The sequence below is a fragment of the Opisthocomus hoazin genome, chromosome 1 (assembly GCF_030867145.1).
Source record: "Opisthocomus hoazin isolate bOpiHoa1 chromosome 1, bOpiHoa1.hap1, whole genome shotgun sequence".
Lineage (NCBI taxonomy): Eukaryota > Metazoa > Chordata > Aves > Opisthocomiformes > Opisthocomidae > Opisthocomus > Opisthocomus hoazin.
Window position 1 is genome coordinate 149,285,830 of NC_134414.1, and position 16,667 is coordinate 149,302,496.

Here is a 16,667-nt window from a genome sequence, read left to right on the forward strand (position 1 = left end):
CACCAAAACAGCGTAACAGCTTTGCTCCTAGATCTCGGGAAGTGTAAAAATACTTTTGGTTTTGGCCACCACAGATGCTAGAATATTTGACAGCAACACCAACACTTACTGGTGTCAGTCAAACAGCTGACTTCAAAGGTTAAGACTTCTCATCTTCATCCAGGCTACAAGACTTACTTTCAACACAACTGCACATGGAGCTTCGCTGTCTGGCAGAGAAACATCAAGCGAGTGTGACTGTGCAAGAAGAGACGGCTGTGAGCAGGCTTGACAGAAGAATGTCAGGGCCCTGGGCATGTTCTCCACCTTCTGGGGAACTGGCTGCCTTGACTCAGGCCCAGCTTAAACGATGCAGGTGTCTGGCTTTGAGAAACCTCAGGAAGGTTTGCCTGCAAGTTTCTCTCAGATAAGGTTTCTCCCCCTTGATCCCTGCCCTAAGCCAGTGCAGCCATGTCCATGCCTGGCCACATGCCCTGCTCATCTCAATCCTCCTCCCGACCTGCTCTGGTCTTCCTGCTTACGTCCTGTGGGCCTGTTCTTTTGCTGGCCTCGCTGCGACTCAGCTTCCAGCTTGCTCTCCCTTTCAGAGCAGCCTGCCCCTGCTGCTCCCAGACAAAGGGGCCCACTCAGCTCACCTTGGTCATCTCTGCAGCCAGCCGAGACTGCTTCCCATTCACATGAATGACAAGAATAAGTTCTGAAAATATCTGCAGGGTGTCAAAGCCTCTAATGTCCAAAATGTTAAGTGGCGGGGCAACTAAGTTCTCACTGGCTAGTTTTATCCACCTTCTTATCAAGCATCACACACCCCCCCTACAGTCAGGCCTCTTTCAATGCTGGGTTGTTGTGGTTTTTTCAACGCCATTTGGAACAGCCATAGGTCATTTTCGTGTCTTTCTTCCATGCTCCTACTTCTTCACTCAGAGTCTGAACCCGTTCACTCCTGAAGTTGCTCCTGTCCAGTCTGGAGGCCATAACATGCAGAAGGATAAGCAGGCTACTAGGATCTTCCTGGGGACAGAGACCTTCAGTCTGCAGAGCTTCCAAAGCAACAATAATATGACAACTTCAAAGACTCATGACATTCTTTTCCCCAATATTACTTGTTTAATTACCATTTGCACCAGTACATCTTATGCTTTATATACATATATCTTTAATTTTTGCTTCTTCAGCTTTTCAAATACATAATATATTATCTCCAGAATACTAACTAAGACAATACAGAAGAGGCTCCTAGTTAGCTGTTAATTGGTGCCATGAACTTCCTTGGTTTGGGGAAATGATACATAGTTGAAATGACAGGACCTTACAACGATTTGAGGAAAAAAAAAAAAAAAAAAACAGAAAGAAAACAAAAAGCCAACCAAAGTCCATGACTTCACTAGCAGATCATAGCCGCCCACAAATTCAGAGGAGACAGGGAGTTTAAGTACAATGAGGTGGCAGGGGGAACACCAAGAGAGCCAGGGGATCAGGATTAAACAAGCACTTAAAATACACCCAAGACCAGTCTGGTCCCCACTTCCACAAGTGGAACTGCAGCAGCTTTAGAGCTATTTCAAGAATTTTGCTTCCCAGAAAGACGGTCTAAGTGAAACTTTGTCTCCAAAATGCCCTCAGTGTAGTAAGAAGACAAAAAGCACAAGAGAAGTTTGCAAGTGCAAGGTGCCTACAGCTAACTACTCTCTTTTAAAAGCCTCACCAGGAAATCTTTGCCCGAAGGGTAAAAAATTTACTTGCACGGGTGTGCTTGCAGAGTGTACCCCAGTTACAAAAGTGTTGCTGCTGGTTGAGTCTTCAAAATGGGACGAAGCCTTCCAGTGAAGGACCAAACCCCTAGTGTTCTAGCAGTGGTGGAAGAGTCACCGAGACCACCTTCCCAGGTAGTGTTTTGGCTTATCAGCTAGCACAGAGGGCAGCCAGGGCTGTGAGGCTTCCAGCCTGCCCGCGGGCTTGGCCCAGAGTAATCAGCAGACTCACACCTCCGATCACATCCATAGCTGCTGGAAATGGAATAGTGTCCAGACCAAAGGGCCTTAGGAAACTCTCCCAAAGAGAGCAGCAGAGAGTAAGGCCCTTCTACCTCTTCCTAACTCCCTAAACAGGAAATGGAGGAGGTTTAGGGCATGTTAAAAATAAAAAAATACCCCAGTTACAACCACCAGCTCACATCCCTAGAAAGTTAACCTCAGGAGAAGAGCCACAAGAAGGAACACAGGTGGGAGAATTTTGCTGCCACAGTTCTCAAGATTGGGCCTACTATACACTTCTTGCCCAAACAATATGCGTGAGCTGAAGCGGGGAAGGAGACTGTCCCTTCACCAGAGACTAATCCTCCGTCCCACCACAGTTCTTACTGAGGCATGGATATGCAATACTTGTAACACAGTGCCAAGTCACAACACAAGGCCAGGGCTCAGGATAACGATGCAGGAACATGAAATGCTGAGTGGTGGGATTACCTGGTTGTCATCTAGTGCAAGTAACTACCGAATTATAAAAACAGGCTTTTTCTTTTTAAGCTATTTCCAGTTAAAACGGCTCACTGACAATGAGGCCTTTGCATGGGGCAGGAGAGAGAGAGGAGTGAAAATGAGATGTTTCTCCAGTGAACCTGCAAGCCATACAAGGAGCCTCAACATGGGGTGCCCACCTGGAGCTACAGCACAATGGCAGCAGGTCTACTCAAGGGCTCACGTGACTCCTCCCACAAGAGGACAGGAACATCCAGCACTGCCGAGAACTGCACCAAAGAGAGGAAGAGCACTGTGTGCATGGGGATGTTCACTCCTCACCACAGACATAATCAAAGGGGGTTTCGCGTGGAGACGAGATCTATCTCCTCACAGCTTCCATGTACAAGCTGCAGCCAAATGCAGCTGCCCTCAGCACTGCAGGCCAAGCTGCAGAACTTGAGTCACTGCTGAAAGCAGCCACAAAAAGCAACAGTCTATCTAGCGAGAGCTTAAAGGACAAGGAACCCAGAGGCACCTACCCAGCCTCTTCCTGTACCCACCTTCTTCAGGAGTCTTGCCTTCCCTGTACAGAAAGACAGGGAAAAAGAGTAATGGCCAAGCAGGTGGAAGAGATGAGGCTACCTCTCTCCTCCTTGCCCATGTGAGGAGTCAGTAAGTTCTCTTTAAGTGCAGTGGTTTCACTGTGTGACCAAAAATAATAAGTTTTGACTGAAGTGAAGATGTAGTTTAAATAGGAAGGATTGTCCCAATTTGTTTTTGATTGAGGACCAGAGAGGTTTATGCCCCCTCTGATCCCATTTGGTGCCTCTAGAGCCTCTTGGTCATCAGTTTGTCCCATTCCACTGCTTTGCCCATTCATTCAGAACTGGACCCAGTTGGATTGTTGAGGAGCCTGACTGGAAACAGCACTGAAATAAAGAAAGGAGAATCAAAGGAGCAGATCTAAAAAGACTTCTTGACTTAGGGGTCTTCCAGTGCCCATTAGGACACTACCCTTCTTGTGCACAGTTCCCTCACCACAGTTTACCTGGATGCAGTGCTGAAGTCTCCCCAGAGGTCTGTGGTAGCTGATGCTGGTGCCTTGGATGCAGATGCAGGAGCATCTAAGTCTAATAGAATATCTAAGGCAGAAAGGAGAAGAGAAAAAAAAAAAAACCACAAATCAAGCTAATCATGAAGAGAACCCCACAGGCATTTAAACTGTCACCTTACACAAACTCCTGGATGCAGGGGCAGAGAATCTTTGAAGGGACTCCAGCTCTCCCTCCAGAATAAGAAGGTTAGACTTTTTAAGGATTTTTTTTTTTTATAACAGCAGCTCCTTTTGCTGAATGTGCACTGAGCCTCCAGCTCCTACTATAGGGGTACACCAAGAACTATTCAGTCTCCACCTAGCATACTATCTGGCAGATTCATGACATACTATCTCTCCCAGCAGAAATAAGCCTCAGACTCAGCCCAAGCTCAGCAATAACAGTTGCCAAGCAGACATCACCTTAACAGTATAAATCATGCACCGAAGCCCAGCCCTATTCAGAAGCTTCTGGTTTCTTCTCACTCTGATCTGCATACAGCAACCCTAAAATCTCTGCCCTCACAAGGGTATCATCAGCTCTCCAGAGACCTCTGTACGGTCACAGTAAAAGTGTGTACAGCACGCAGAAGACTGCAACAACCTGTTTGTTGCAGAATCACAGAATGTTTTGGGCTGGAAAGGAACTTTAAAGATGACCTAGTCCAATCCAGCCTTGAACACTTCCATGGAGGGGGCATCCACAACTTCTCCGGACAACCTGTTCCAGCATTTAATCGCCCTCATTGTAAAGAATTTCTTTCTTATATCCAGTCTAAATCTACCATCTTTCAGTTAAAAACCACTGCCCCTTACCCTTGTCACTACAGGCCCTGGTAAGAAGTCTTTCTCCACCTTGCTTACAAGCCCCCTTTATATATTGACAGGCTGCAATAAGGTCTCACCGCAGCCTTCTCTTCTCCAGGCTGAACAGCCCCAACTCTCTCAGCCTGTCCTCACAGGAGAGGTGCTCCAGCCCTCGGATCATCTTCATGGCCCTCCTCTGGACCCACTCCCACAGCTCCATGTCTTTCCTGTGCCAAGGGCTCCCGAGCTGGATGCAGGACTCCAGGTGGGGTCTCACCAGAGCAGAGCAGAGGGGCAGAATCCCCTCCCTCACCCTGCTGGCCACGCTGCTTTGGGTGCAGCCCAGGAGACGGTTGGCCTTCCGGGCTGCAAGTGCACATTGCTGGGTCACACCCAGTTCTTCAGCCACCAGTATCCCTAAGTCTTTGCCTGCGGGGCTGCTCTCAATCCATTCATCCCCTAGTCTGTACTGATACTGGTGACTGCCCCACTGCAGGTGCAGGGCCTTCGACTCGGCCTTGTTGAACTTCATATATATATACACACACACATATGTATGAATTTCAACATATATATTTTTTACATTTTACTATTATTTTTATGCTTTAATGTATTTTATTATTTTATATAATATATAAAAATTATATACATATTTTTAAAACAAGCCACTATACCCACAATTCCACTATACTTTCTGCTACACGTACTAAAGCTTCCTCCCTGCCTATTCAGAGCCCCTCCAGCAGCGCTCTTCCTGCAGCTCGGAACAACAACCACAAGTCTATCTAAATTTTTCTGCGGAAAGCAAGTGACTGTGCAGTGCTTTTCTGGACACCCTATACAGCTCTGCCAGCGTTCCTAAAGCGCATACAAGTTCAGAAAAATCCAGCTATTTCAATTTCATACCCACTCCCCACAGATCGTTTTGACCAAGTTGCTTGGTTTCTCCTTTTGCAAGGACAGGAGCTACAACACTGTTGTCCTTGCAAGGGGAACACGCAGGTATTATTAAACAAGCATGGAGATCCTCAGGTCAAAGAGAGCAAAGCCCTCAGGACACATCATGTCTCACAAGGCACTGCTGACACTAGATGGAACACCAGTTCCTCGAAGCAGGCCTCAGTCCTCTCTGTGCACATACTAATGTCTGACAGACTGTTTGCTCTGTGCTAACGTTTACCTGCATTGCTCACATTACTGGATTTCAGCACAGGCGGTGGCGTGACATGGTTGGCAATGGCTGTGGAAGAAGGGGGAGGTATAGGAGGGGCTGCAATTTTGCCTCCTGGTGGGGGTGGCAGTAGGCTCAAGCCCCCTGATCCAGACACACGAGGCTTGGCTGCTCCTCCTTTCTTTGTCGTCATGTTCTGTATAAAAAGAAAGGACAAGTCAGCAAGAATCTCCACTGGTATATCCACAGAAAGAAGGAGGATAAACTGGGCTGCTTACCCCGATGTTCAGTTTGATGGTCTGCCCTTCCTTAAACCCCAAGTCTAATTTGGGACGCGTGTCAGCTTCCTGGGACTCCTTGGAGATCTCAGTCTCCTGCTTCACCCACCTGAAAAGAAGAGAGGAAGCCATAAGACCCTGTGGCAGAGGGGAACAGGGTTTCAGAAAAACACATGGTTCCTCTCCCCACCCCGCCAAAGACCTAACTTGCCTTGTCAAGTCAGCTACCTCCCTTCTGCCGGCGTAGTACAGTGAAAGTCGAGTCCACCACAAACCCAAGCGACTAACACTGCACCTGTAGCATCACAGGACCTAAGCTTAAGACTTACAGACCCTGCCGGACTCTCAGCTTGCATGACAGCTGGCAGCACACTCAAGTGCCCCTGATGGAGCCAGCGCAGGGCTTCACGACCATCCCAAGGAAGCCTGGGCTAAATGAACATGCACCACCACCCGCTACAGGCCAGAGGAAAAACAGTGTTCCAGAAAAGCACAACTCACTTGAAGTGATCCTGCAAAGAGACGTTGAAGTCAAAGGCATCACCACGATCCGTGAAGCCAATGCCTATAAAAGCACTTCGTCCTAGCAAGGAGACAGGAGGAGTCATTGGAGGCGCCCTGCAAATGGGCCCTCGTGTTCATTCACTCCAAAATCCTTCTGCTTCTCCTCAATCACTCTGTGCTACCTCCCTCTGACACACCTGCAGCTGAACACCAGCAGCTCCCGGCAGTTCATTGTTCCCAGCCTTCAGGATGCACCCTTCTTCCCATGGGGCACTCTCAGAAACTGAATGTTCTTTCCCAGCCCCTGGACTCTGCGCAATGTAGAGAATCCTCCTCTGTTAACCCTGCCTTCCTGCCCCTCCAGGCACACTACCCAGCCTTCTCAGCACTCCCAGCACCATTTCAACCCACCTGGCATACACCCAGCACCCTGAGGCTAAGTCACCCCCACCCCCAGCCCTCGGCACATACGTGAGCCCTCAACTCACCAGTCCCATCCTGAATTCGAATGACAAAATAGCGGCTGGAATCTGTCACAGTCTCCACTGCAATGCCAGGGTACTGATCGATAGGAGCCTGGGCAAAGAGCTCTCCTGTAGAAAAAGAACTGGGCGTTAAGAAGAGCAACATCTCGCGTGGCCGGGGCTGCCGCGCACAGCTCTGAGCAGGCTTAGAAGCAGCAATCCCAGTCGCAGCCTTGCCAAGCCACAGCCTTTCCCTTACCTGAAACCTTATCTTCCAGCTTTATATACGCAGTTTTGCCTTTGGAGGTGACACGAAGCCTCCCTGTCCAGTCTGGATGGTCCAGTTTCCAGTCAGATGCCCTGAAAACAAAAAACCAGCTGTCCACTGACCACACACCAATGCCTCCACTTCTGCCCAGCCATCTCAGCAGAAGTCTCTGCTCTCAAACCTCCAACACGTGCAGCTGCCTTACTCCGCTTCTCTCCCCAAGCAACACAGGAGGTCTCAGCTCCTCCCTGCTGCTGCCAAACGACACACGTGGCTCTGACTGGCCTCTCTTTCCTCTTGGTGAATGGAAACAGATGCAGTCCAGAGAACATCAACTCTGTCTTTACCTTTATCAGCTTGCAGAAGAGGGGAGACTGAAACCCAAAAACTCACTTGGAACGGTAAACCCAAAAGTAACTAACAAGTGACTTGTGAGCAACAGGAAGACCCCCAAAATTAATTAATAGCATGCCAAAAAGCCACTCCATTATTCTACCCTGTTGATGTAAAACAATATCAAGTACCTCTGAACCTAGAGCCAGCTAGCTTACACCACAGAATGTTAGGGGTTGGAAGGGACCTCTATGGGTCATACAGTCCAACCCCCTGCTGAAGCAGGGTCACCTACAGCAGGCTGCACAGGACCTTGTCCAGGCAGGTCTTGAATATCTCCAGAGAAGGAGACTCCACAACCTCCCTTGGGCTCCGTCACCCTCAGAGGGAAGAAGTTCTTCCTCATGTTCAGGTGGAACTTCCTCTGCTTCAGTTTGTGCCCATTGCCCCTTGTCCTGTTGCTGGGCACCACTGAAAAGAGTCTGGCCCATCCCCCTGATACCTACCTTTAAGATATTTCTAAGCATTTATTAGGGCCCCTCACAGCCTTCTCTTCTTCAGGCTGAACAGGAATGGTAAGGGTTGGAAGGGACCTTGAAGATCACCTGGTTCCAACCCCCCTGCCATGAGCAGGGACATCTTTCACCAGACCAGGTTGCTCAGAGCTCCATCCAACCTGGCCTTGAACACTGCCAGGGAGGGGGCAGCCACAGCTTCTCTGGGCAACCTGTGCCAGGGCCTCACCACCCTCATGGTGAAGAATTTCTTCCTAATATCTCATCTAAATCTGCCCTCTTTTAGTTTACAGCCATTCCCCCTTGTCCTGTCACTACACCCCCTTGTGCAAACATCACACAGCCATCTTGACCAGCCCATCAAACTCTGCTACAGACCGCTGCGGAAGGAATAAAAGGAAAAAAAGAGAGAGAGAAAATAACCCCCAACCTACAGGATTCCACAACTGGAAACAAACACCCGAGGCCAGGCAGCAACACCCTGCTGAGTTCAGCAGGTACCACCAGCGCTTCGGAGCACGGACCCGTTTCCCCAGCCAGCCCGCGGGCGCAGGTCCCAAACCCGCGCTCCGTGGAGCAAAGGCTCCCGTTTTAAGCGCTGAGGCCTCAGGGAACGGGCCCGAGCCGCTCGCAGCTGGCAAGGCCCCGCTCGGGACCCGGGCCTGGCCCCAGCCCCCGGCTGCCCTGCCCGCGGGGCTGCGGCAGCCCCGCGGGCAGGGCAGCCGGGGGCTGGGGCCAGGCCCGGGTCGACCCCCGGCAGCGCACGGCTCCCTCACCTGTACCCGCGGTTGGAGGTGCGCGGCGGGATGCGGTAGACGTTGACATCGGGCTTCACGCAGAGGACAGACTCGTACTCCAGCTCAGCCGCCGCCATGTCGGCCGCGAACCCCCGGCAACCCGACGAGAGGCCTAATAACCGGGGGCGCCGCCGGCCGCCATCTTGGGTGAGGGCAGACGCCGCCTAGGGGCGGCCCGGCGGGAAGCAAGGCGCCGTCGAAGGCGCGGGAGGGGGAAGACATCTTTGATCCTGGCAGCGGAACGGCGAGGGCGGGGAGGCGGCCATCTTGGAGCCGGCTCTGACACAGCACAGGGGAGGAGGGGGGCGGCGCCATCTTGGAGCCTGGCGACTGAAGGGCGAGGGGAGGCGGCCATCTTGGAGCCGGTTCTGACACAGCAACGAGGGGGGCGGCGCCATCTTGGAGCCTGGCAGTTCTCCCGCAGGGCCTGGCGCGGCCACGTTTGGTGCTGGCTGGTGAAGGGAGTGCTGGGAGCGGGCAGAGCCGGGCGCCACACGAGTGGCGGGTGGGGAGGTGCTTATGGATCCCTGCGTGCCCTCGGCAGTGGGCCTGGGCCCTTCTTCTCCCCAGCGTGTTTTTCTTTCCTGCAGCCTTGGGTCAAAGTTCGGGGTTTAAGTGAAAATGGGTTTTTGTGTGGCCTGTGGTGCTGGGATGAGGAGGCGTTTCGTAAAATAGCAAACCCAAGAGAACACACAGCGCAAACCGTGACGGGTTTTGCGGCTGGAAGTGGTGAAAATGGCTGCTGCGCAAAGGCTAATTGCAGGGGTGTGACTTCCCAGAAATGTTGCCAAAATAAGTATATAGATACTAGTTGATTTATCGAATATGATAAGCGAAAGACTAGTAGTATTGAAACTGCTATTTTTTTAATAGTGACTTCCCAGTGAAGACTGGCGTTGGAGTGCACTGCTATGCAGTAGCCTGTGACTGAATCTCTAAGAGGACTAAATGTTTACCCTGAAAACTGGAAGAAAAGGGGTAAGAAAACACAGAGCCAGGGGTGGGCATAGCATGAGCTAACTGCACTTGGGAGTAATTTAAGCTATCCATGGAAGACTGAGCCAGTGCGCTTTATTGCTGAGGGTAAAACAAAAAGTGAACGAAACAGCCCTAAGTTTGAGGAATTTTTTTTTTCCAGGATGCCAGGATGTTAGTTAACACAGGGAGAGATGAAATGGGATCTGGAGTTAAGTTTCTTGCTGTTTCCAGAGATAAGTGGAACAGGATGGTAGTGAATCATAGAATCACTAAGGTTGGAAAAGACCTCTAAGATCATCAAGCCCAACCGTCAATCCAACACCACCATGCCTGCTAAACCATGTCCTGAAGTGCCATATATACACCTTTTTTTGAACACCTCCAGATACGGTGACTCCACCCACTTCCCTGGGCAGCCTGTTCCAATGCCTGACCACTCCTTCAGTAAAGAAATTTTTCCTAATATCCAATCTAAACCTCCCCTGAAGCAACTTGAGGCCATTGCCTCTCCTATCACTGGTTGCATATGAGAAGAGACCAACACCTGCCTCACTACAACCTCCTTTCAGGTAGCTGTAGAAAGCAATAAGGACCCCCCTCAGCCTCCTCGAGACTAAACAATCCCAGTTCCCTCAGCCATTCCTCATGAGACTTTTTCTCTAGACCCCTCACCAGCCTCGTTGCACTTCTCTGGACATGCTCCAGCATCTCAGTGTCCTTCTTGTAGTGAGGTGCCCAAAACTGAACACAGTACTCCAGGTGTGGCCTCACCAGTGCCGAGTACAGGGGCAAGATCACCTCCCTACTCCCGCTGGCCACACCATTCCTGATACAAGCCAGGATGACGTTGGCCTGCTTGGCCACTTGGGCCACTGCTGGCTCATGTTCAGTTGGCTGTCGACCAACACCCCAAGGTCCTTTTCTGCCGGGCCGCTTTCCAGCCACTCTTCCCCAAGCCTGTAGCGTTGTGTGGGGTTGTTGTGACCCAAGTGCAGGACCTGGCACTTGGCCTTGTTGAACCTCATACAGTTGGCCTTGGCCCATCGATCCAGTCTGTCCAGATCCCTCTGCAGAGCCTTCCTACCCTCAAGCTGATCGACACTCCCGCCCAACTTGGTGTCATCTGCAAACTTATTGAGTCAGCACTCAATCCTTTCATCCAGATCATTGATAAAAATGTTAAGCAAGACCGGACCCAAAACTGAGCCCTGGGGCACACCACTCATGACCGGCCACCAACTGGGTTTAACTCCATTCACTACTACTCTCTGGGCTTGGCCATCCAGCCATTTTTTTACCCAGTGAAGTGTACACCCATCCAAACCATGAGCAGCTGGTATCTCCAGGAGAATGCTGTGGGAAACAGCTGGTGTGATCTCTGACAGTGCCCGGTGCAGAAAAACTTCAAAGCGCAGAAAGGGAGTCTGTGCTGCTGATTTCATAGGGCTAGTAAGTGAAGACATCTCACCATCTGTCTGGTGGAATGTTTGATGGCAATGGAGCCAGACTCTTCTCGGTGACGCCTGATGACAGGACAAGAGGCAATGGGCACACACTGGAACACGGGAAGTTCCATCTGAACACAGTAAAACAGGTTTTTACTGTGAGGGTAAAAAAAGGAGAGTTTTTGGAGTCTCCTTCTATAGAGATGCTCAACCCTGACTGGACAGAGTCCCGGGCAATCTTCTCTTGCTAACCCTGCCTTGAGCAGGGTGGTTGGGCTAGACAGTCTCCAGACAGTCTCCAAACTTCAACTGTTCTGCGATTGTGTGAATTAGAGCCTTTCTAAGCTAACTCAGTCTGCTTATCAGGAGGGGAGGGGAGAGGTCCAGAAGAGAAGAAAAGAATGCAATGTGGTGGTTTAGGATTACCATCAAAGCTGCAAGTCAAAGGCCTGGTCTGATCTAAGTGACCATTTGAAGAAAGTAACAAAATGTCTTTTTTCCTCCTTATACCATCTTCTTTGAGTGTCTACATCGTGAGGCCCTTACGCTGAGGTGCAAACTGCTTCACTAGTCAAACTGCTTAAAATGTTCATTAATCTGGAAACCTGTACAGAGAGGCACCCCATCATCAAATCCCAGCCCAGGGTGGTCTGGCTGGACTAAAGATAAAGTGCTTGCTGTGTCAAGGTCGGCTGCAGGGGAGAGGTTTTAACTGGGAGGACCAGAGCTGACCAACTGGTGGAGAAGGACCGTCTTGCAAAGGAGAGTGTGAGCAGAGCTAGCGAGTCATACAGTGACAAAAAGACTGCGCGTCCCTTGGCCACAGGAGCCTCCTATCAACACTTTATATCTGAGTCTGAGGAGCATGCCAGGAAAGATGGCAGCTGAGAACAAGAGGCAGCTGGAGGAATTTTCCTGGCAGGCCCTTGACAGCCCGTCTGTCTTTGGGGGATCAGCCCAGCCCGTCCATCTTTGGGGGTTCAGCCTGCCCTGCCCTGCCTGGTTTCTGGTTTGCTGGGGTTCGTGTTGGAGGCAGCATTTGTGTGTTTTGCAGAGACGTGCTCAGGAGCAGAACTCTGCTCCATCCTGGTTCATTTTCCAGACCAAACCCAAAATACTGAGGGTGATTCTTCTGTGTCTGGGCTTTGTCATTTCTGCTAACAGTCTTGATTTCCCAGATTGGGAGGGGTTAGGGGGAACTCTGTTTCTGCACATTTGAAATGCCTTGCCCTAGATGTCTTTTCTTTTTAAAGTCTTGCCACATTTTGTGCTATCAGCATTTCAGTTAACCACTTCTAATATTACATCAGTGAAGTTCCTTCTTTAAAAAAAAAAAACCAAACCCAAACAGCAAAACTTCAAACACCCTGAAAGGTTCAGTATCAGATTAAAACCCCTTTAACATGACCAGTTATGGTTTGCTGAGTACAAGGTTCTGTATTTGGTGGACTAAGCTGTCTCAACCTGGGACAGAAGCTGATCTGGACTGGTAAGGATCCCAGAAATGGGATAAGCAAGGTGAATGTGCTGATCTGATAAAACATGGAAGTGGCTACAAGATGACAGATCAGACACCTGATGGTGGCATGGCAGGGTTTGGAATAATGACTTACATCAAGCAAAGGTCAGCGTTCTGTCAATAGGCAAGATGTCTGATTCAGCTGTCTTACGGAAACTACAGTCAAGTACATGTCTGTGCCCATCATTCCCTTGCTTTCTATTATTCTTTGACTCAGGGCACTGTTTGGTTCTGACGGTGGTGTGACAGCTTTGGTTTGGCTGTTTATTTGTTTTATCTGCAGATCGTATCTAAAACTTCAAATATGAGTCATTCTAATCCTTTCCGTCCGGGTGAAAGAGCATACTTAGCACATACATGCAATAGAGGAAAAAAACGGTTCCTAAAATGTCATGTGAGTTTCTTTTTTCAGTCACTTCAGAGACAGGACTGACGGTGCTTGCTCCCTGACCCTGAAATAACCTGCTTCACTCAGGTAGGTGTAATAAGCTGCAGAATTTCCTCTTCAACTTGCAATTTCTTATTCTTCTCTCCTGAAAACCTCTCTCTCCCCTGCAGTTCCCCCTTCCCTTTTCGTAGCCACATAGCAGCCCTTTTAGCACTCTTGAAAACACAGCATGGGCAGTATCTTACTGATTCATCCCTCAGTTTGCTTCGGAGTAGGATTTGTCCTACTGTCTTTACAGCATTCCTCGATTCCCTGTTCCCTGCACAGCATCTGCTGTAGCTATGGGGGGGGGGGCAGCCAGATTCAGCTCTCGCAGCACTCTTCTCCAGTTGCCCCTGTAAAAGTCGCTTCTGCCTATATCTACAAGACCACAGGAAATGGAACAAACTTGTTAGAACTCTAAGTTGAGCCCCCAGCTGCCTGCCAGTGACTTAATAGCTTTCCTTGCAGGTCACCCTCTCCTAAAAGCTTCTTGGCAGTTGTTACCAAAAAGCGGTAAATTACAAGGTTTGTTACAACTTCTCTCATTTTCTTTGTGGTGAAGCGGTTCTGACACTTATGCATCGCTCCACGTTTAGACTATCTGTTATGCAGGAAAGAGACTGATGATTTGGAATTTTTTTTTTCTAATAATATTGGTATTTAGTCCTGCACACAACAGTCCCTGACTGGCATTTACGTACTGGCGTAATAGAGGTTGAAATGGAATCAGTCTGGGTTGCCTGATTCATGTCTCGTCCGTTGCTCTTGCAGGCTGCATTCAGCTCCTGCCGATGCAGTTTCCTTGCGTTCTGGTATTGCTTTTAGGCACCTTTCACCAACACAACTGTCTTCGTGGATTCGGCAAGGGTTTAGTTAACAAGGGTTTATTTTATAAACAATTCTATTTGTGCCTAAAAGACCAGGCCCTTTTTTTTCAGTTCCATCTTGACTTTTCTAGATTTCCTTTCCTTTCTAAATTTACTAATATCTAAGTTGAAGAATAATTGAGCAATTAAAGTTTTGCCACTACTATTCTCATAGTTTTAAAACATCGCTGAAGTATTCTGTGGCTCAGCTTCATTGTCTTGCAGCAAGACACTTTTTCTTACATCTAAAATGGCTCAAGAACATTACTGCTATTCATATGTATTTTAATTTTTCTTTCTACACCAAAATCTCTGTCCTTATTAAACCCTTCCTTCCTTGCCTTTCTCCTCATCAAGACTAGCTTTTCAAGGGACCATCAGAGAGCTCAGAACAAAAGCAGGGAGAAAGAAGTGCTTGCTGAGACTTCTCTAAAAATACCCCTTAGCAAACAGAATTGCTGTCCAGTCTATTCTATTTATAAGGTCCAGAAAGTGGAGTAGGGTTATTGAGACAAGCACTGCTTTCTTAACCTAAACCTGTTTCATTGGTTATGCCAGCAGAAATCACTCATCATAAAGGGAAAAGGAACTAAACCGCTGACTTACGGTTCTGCAGAGGAGAAGTGTACACAAAGCTGGAAGTCAATCAGGAGAGACACCTGGTGATAGTGTGGGCATGTGAATAGAGAGCTTCACTTTAGGGTGGAGACTGAAAAGGACCGGACTGAAATCCAAGTGGATGACAGAGATAGGAGCACTTCAGTCTACCAGCTCCTCTGATTGAATAGTGGGGCGTATGTAGCTTAGCCACCATGAGAATGATGAGGGTGTATAACAGTCAGATTAGTAAGCCTTCAGCACAAACTTGCAGAGAACAATGCATTTGTACCCTGACAGCTCCGTACTGTCACCTGGGTCAGAGATGCTTCAATAGATAGAAAAAGAGTACAGATAAAGAGAAGAATTTGGGGACGAGGATGCGAATTGCCTACTGATTTACTTTCTGTTTTATAGCTACAGAATGCCTGGACTCCTGAGTAACAGCAGTTCACACGAACAGGCCGCTGTGGGTTATGCATCAGAATCCATTGTCTCCATTGCTATCTTCATCATCGTTTTTGTCATAGGTCTCCCAGGCAATGGACTGGTGATCTGGGTAGCTGGTCTGAAAATGAAAAGGTCTGTGAACATCATCTGGTTCCTAAACCTTGCTGTGGCTGACTTCCTGTGCTGCTTGTCCTTGCCCTTTTCCATTGTTCACCTGGCCCTCCATGAACACTGGCCGTATGGTTGGTTCCTCTGCAAAGTCATTCCATCAGTCATAGTCTTCACCATGTTTGCTAGCGTCTTCCTACTCGTGGCCATCAGCATTGACCGGTGCCTCCTTGTGATGAAACCTGTCTGGTGCCAAAATCATCGAACTGTTAAATGTGTATCTCTAATCTACAGTGGCATTTGGATCCTGGCCTTCATTTTCTGCTGTCCGGTCTTCCACTACCGTGAGACTAGTGTTCATGATGGCAAAACCGAGTGTGGGTACAATTTTGGGGATGACGAGGTGCTAGATTATATGAATGATTCTGTAAATGAGTTATTGGAAGAAAACTCATCTTTAGCCTACAATGGTAATGACTCGTGGGGAAATTTCTATGAAGGTGATTATTATTCCATCCCCCTTCCCTTGGTGGTGATAAACGTCACTAGGGCTGTCTTTGGCTTTGTGCTGCCCTTTGGCATCATGGCAGTTTGCTATGCCCTTATTGCTTTCAGGATGTGCACAAATCAGTTTCACAAGCCACGCAACAGGATGCTGCGAACAATTGTACTCGTGGTAGCTGCGTTCTTCATCTGCTGGGCTCCATACCACGTAGTTGGGATTCTGTCCCTTGTATCTACTCTTGGAATAGAAGTGAAGGAGTCACTGATCTTCTGGGATCACCTCTCGACAGCACTTGCCTATGCCAACAGCTGCATCAACCCCCTGCTCTATGTTTTTGTGGGACGGGACTTCAGGACAAAGGCATGGCAATCAGTGCAAAGAATCTTGGAAGGTGCCTTTACTGAGGAACCAGCACCTTCGGTCCCTTACTCCCTTGACAGAAGCAAGACTTCAACAGAGAAGGACACCGGCAGCTCAGTGTAATGCAGGACTTCTGATCACCGCTGTAGAAGGAGCGAGCTATGGTCCTGCACGTCAATCCCTCTCTGCCTAACAGCTTTTTTTTCTTGCTCCAACACATTTGATTGATCTGCAGATCCACACACAGGTCACTGAGATGGTTCAGACTGGAACAGCTAAACCGCCGTTAGATCATGTTCCAGAGAGACGGGAAGTTGGAAGTACCAAGAGTAATAATCTGAGGGAAGACTCTGGTGAAGCAGGAGACACCGAGTATTCTAAAGAAGAAAGCAGGCTTGTGGAATGATCTGTGGTGGGATCAGGTAGTTTAACCTCTGAATTACTAGATGAGAATGTCATTAGAGTTATTTGCATATGTCTGTGTTCTGCATCTCCTGTCTCTGATAAATTGCAGAATAAACTAACTTTGCTGTCTCTCCTTGGAATCTGCTGTCCCATCTTTCCTCTCCTTTAACAATACTTGGGGGCTGAGGGGTATTTTTCTGAAGATTTCCCTTGAAGGTAGTGCTACATTTTCTCACAGCAGTGCATTAGAGCAGCACTTGCCCCAGTCAGCTGCACTAAACTGACTTCCATGCCCTGGCAGATGCCCAAGATACT

General features: G+C 48.8%; 2 protein-coding genes across 3 annotated transcripts; one reads left to right on the top strand and one right to left on the bottom strand.

Moving 5' to 3' along the window:
• Nucleotides 1-1,131: 1,131 nt before the first annotated feature.
• Nucleotides 1,132-8,766, bottom strand: NECAP1 (NECAP endocytosis associated 1). The gene is made up of 8 exons (XM_075441185.1): nt 8,669-8,766; nt 7,036-7,136; nt 6,801-6,905; nt 6,310-6,391; nt 5,809-5,917; nt 5,540-5,726; nt 3,508-3,601; nt 1,132-3,388 (listed from the first exon to the last, which is right to left on the bottom strand). Exons 1-8 carry the CDS (start codon nt 8,764-8,766, stop codon nt 3,340-3,342), a joined length of 825 nt encoding a protein of 274 aa, XP_075297300.1. The 3' UTR covers nt 1,132-3,339.
• Nucleotides 8,747-16,473, top strand: C3AR1 (complement C3a receptor 1). Of its 2 annotated transcripts, XM_075441176.1 has the most exons (5): nt 8,747-8,836; nt 9,563-9,667; nt 13,044-13,106; nt 14,942-15,106; nt 15,377-16,473. In XM_075441176.1, exons 4-5 carry the CDS (start codon nt 14,949-14,951, stop codon nt 16,068-16,070), a joined length of 852 nt encoding a protein of 283 aa, XP_075297291.1. In that variant the 5' UTR covers nt 8,747-8,836; nt 9,563-9,667; nt 13,044-13,106; nt 14,942-14,948; the 3' UTR covers nt 16,071-16,473. The 2 variants fall into 2 exon arrangements, with proteins under 2 accessions (XP_075297291.1, XP_075297282.1); XM_075441167.1 differs by having other exon boundaries at nt 14,942-16,473.
• The last annotated feature ends 194 nt before the right edge of the window (nt 16,474-16,667 follow it).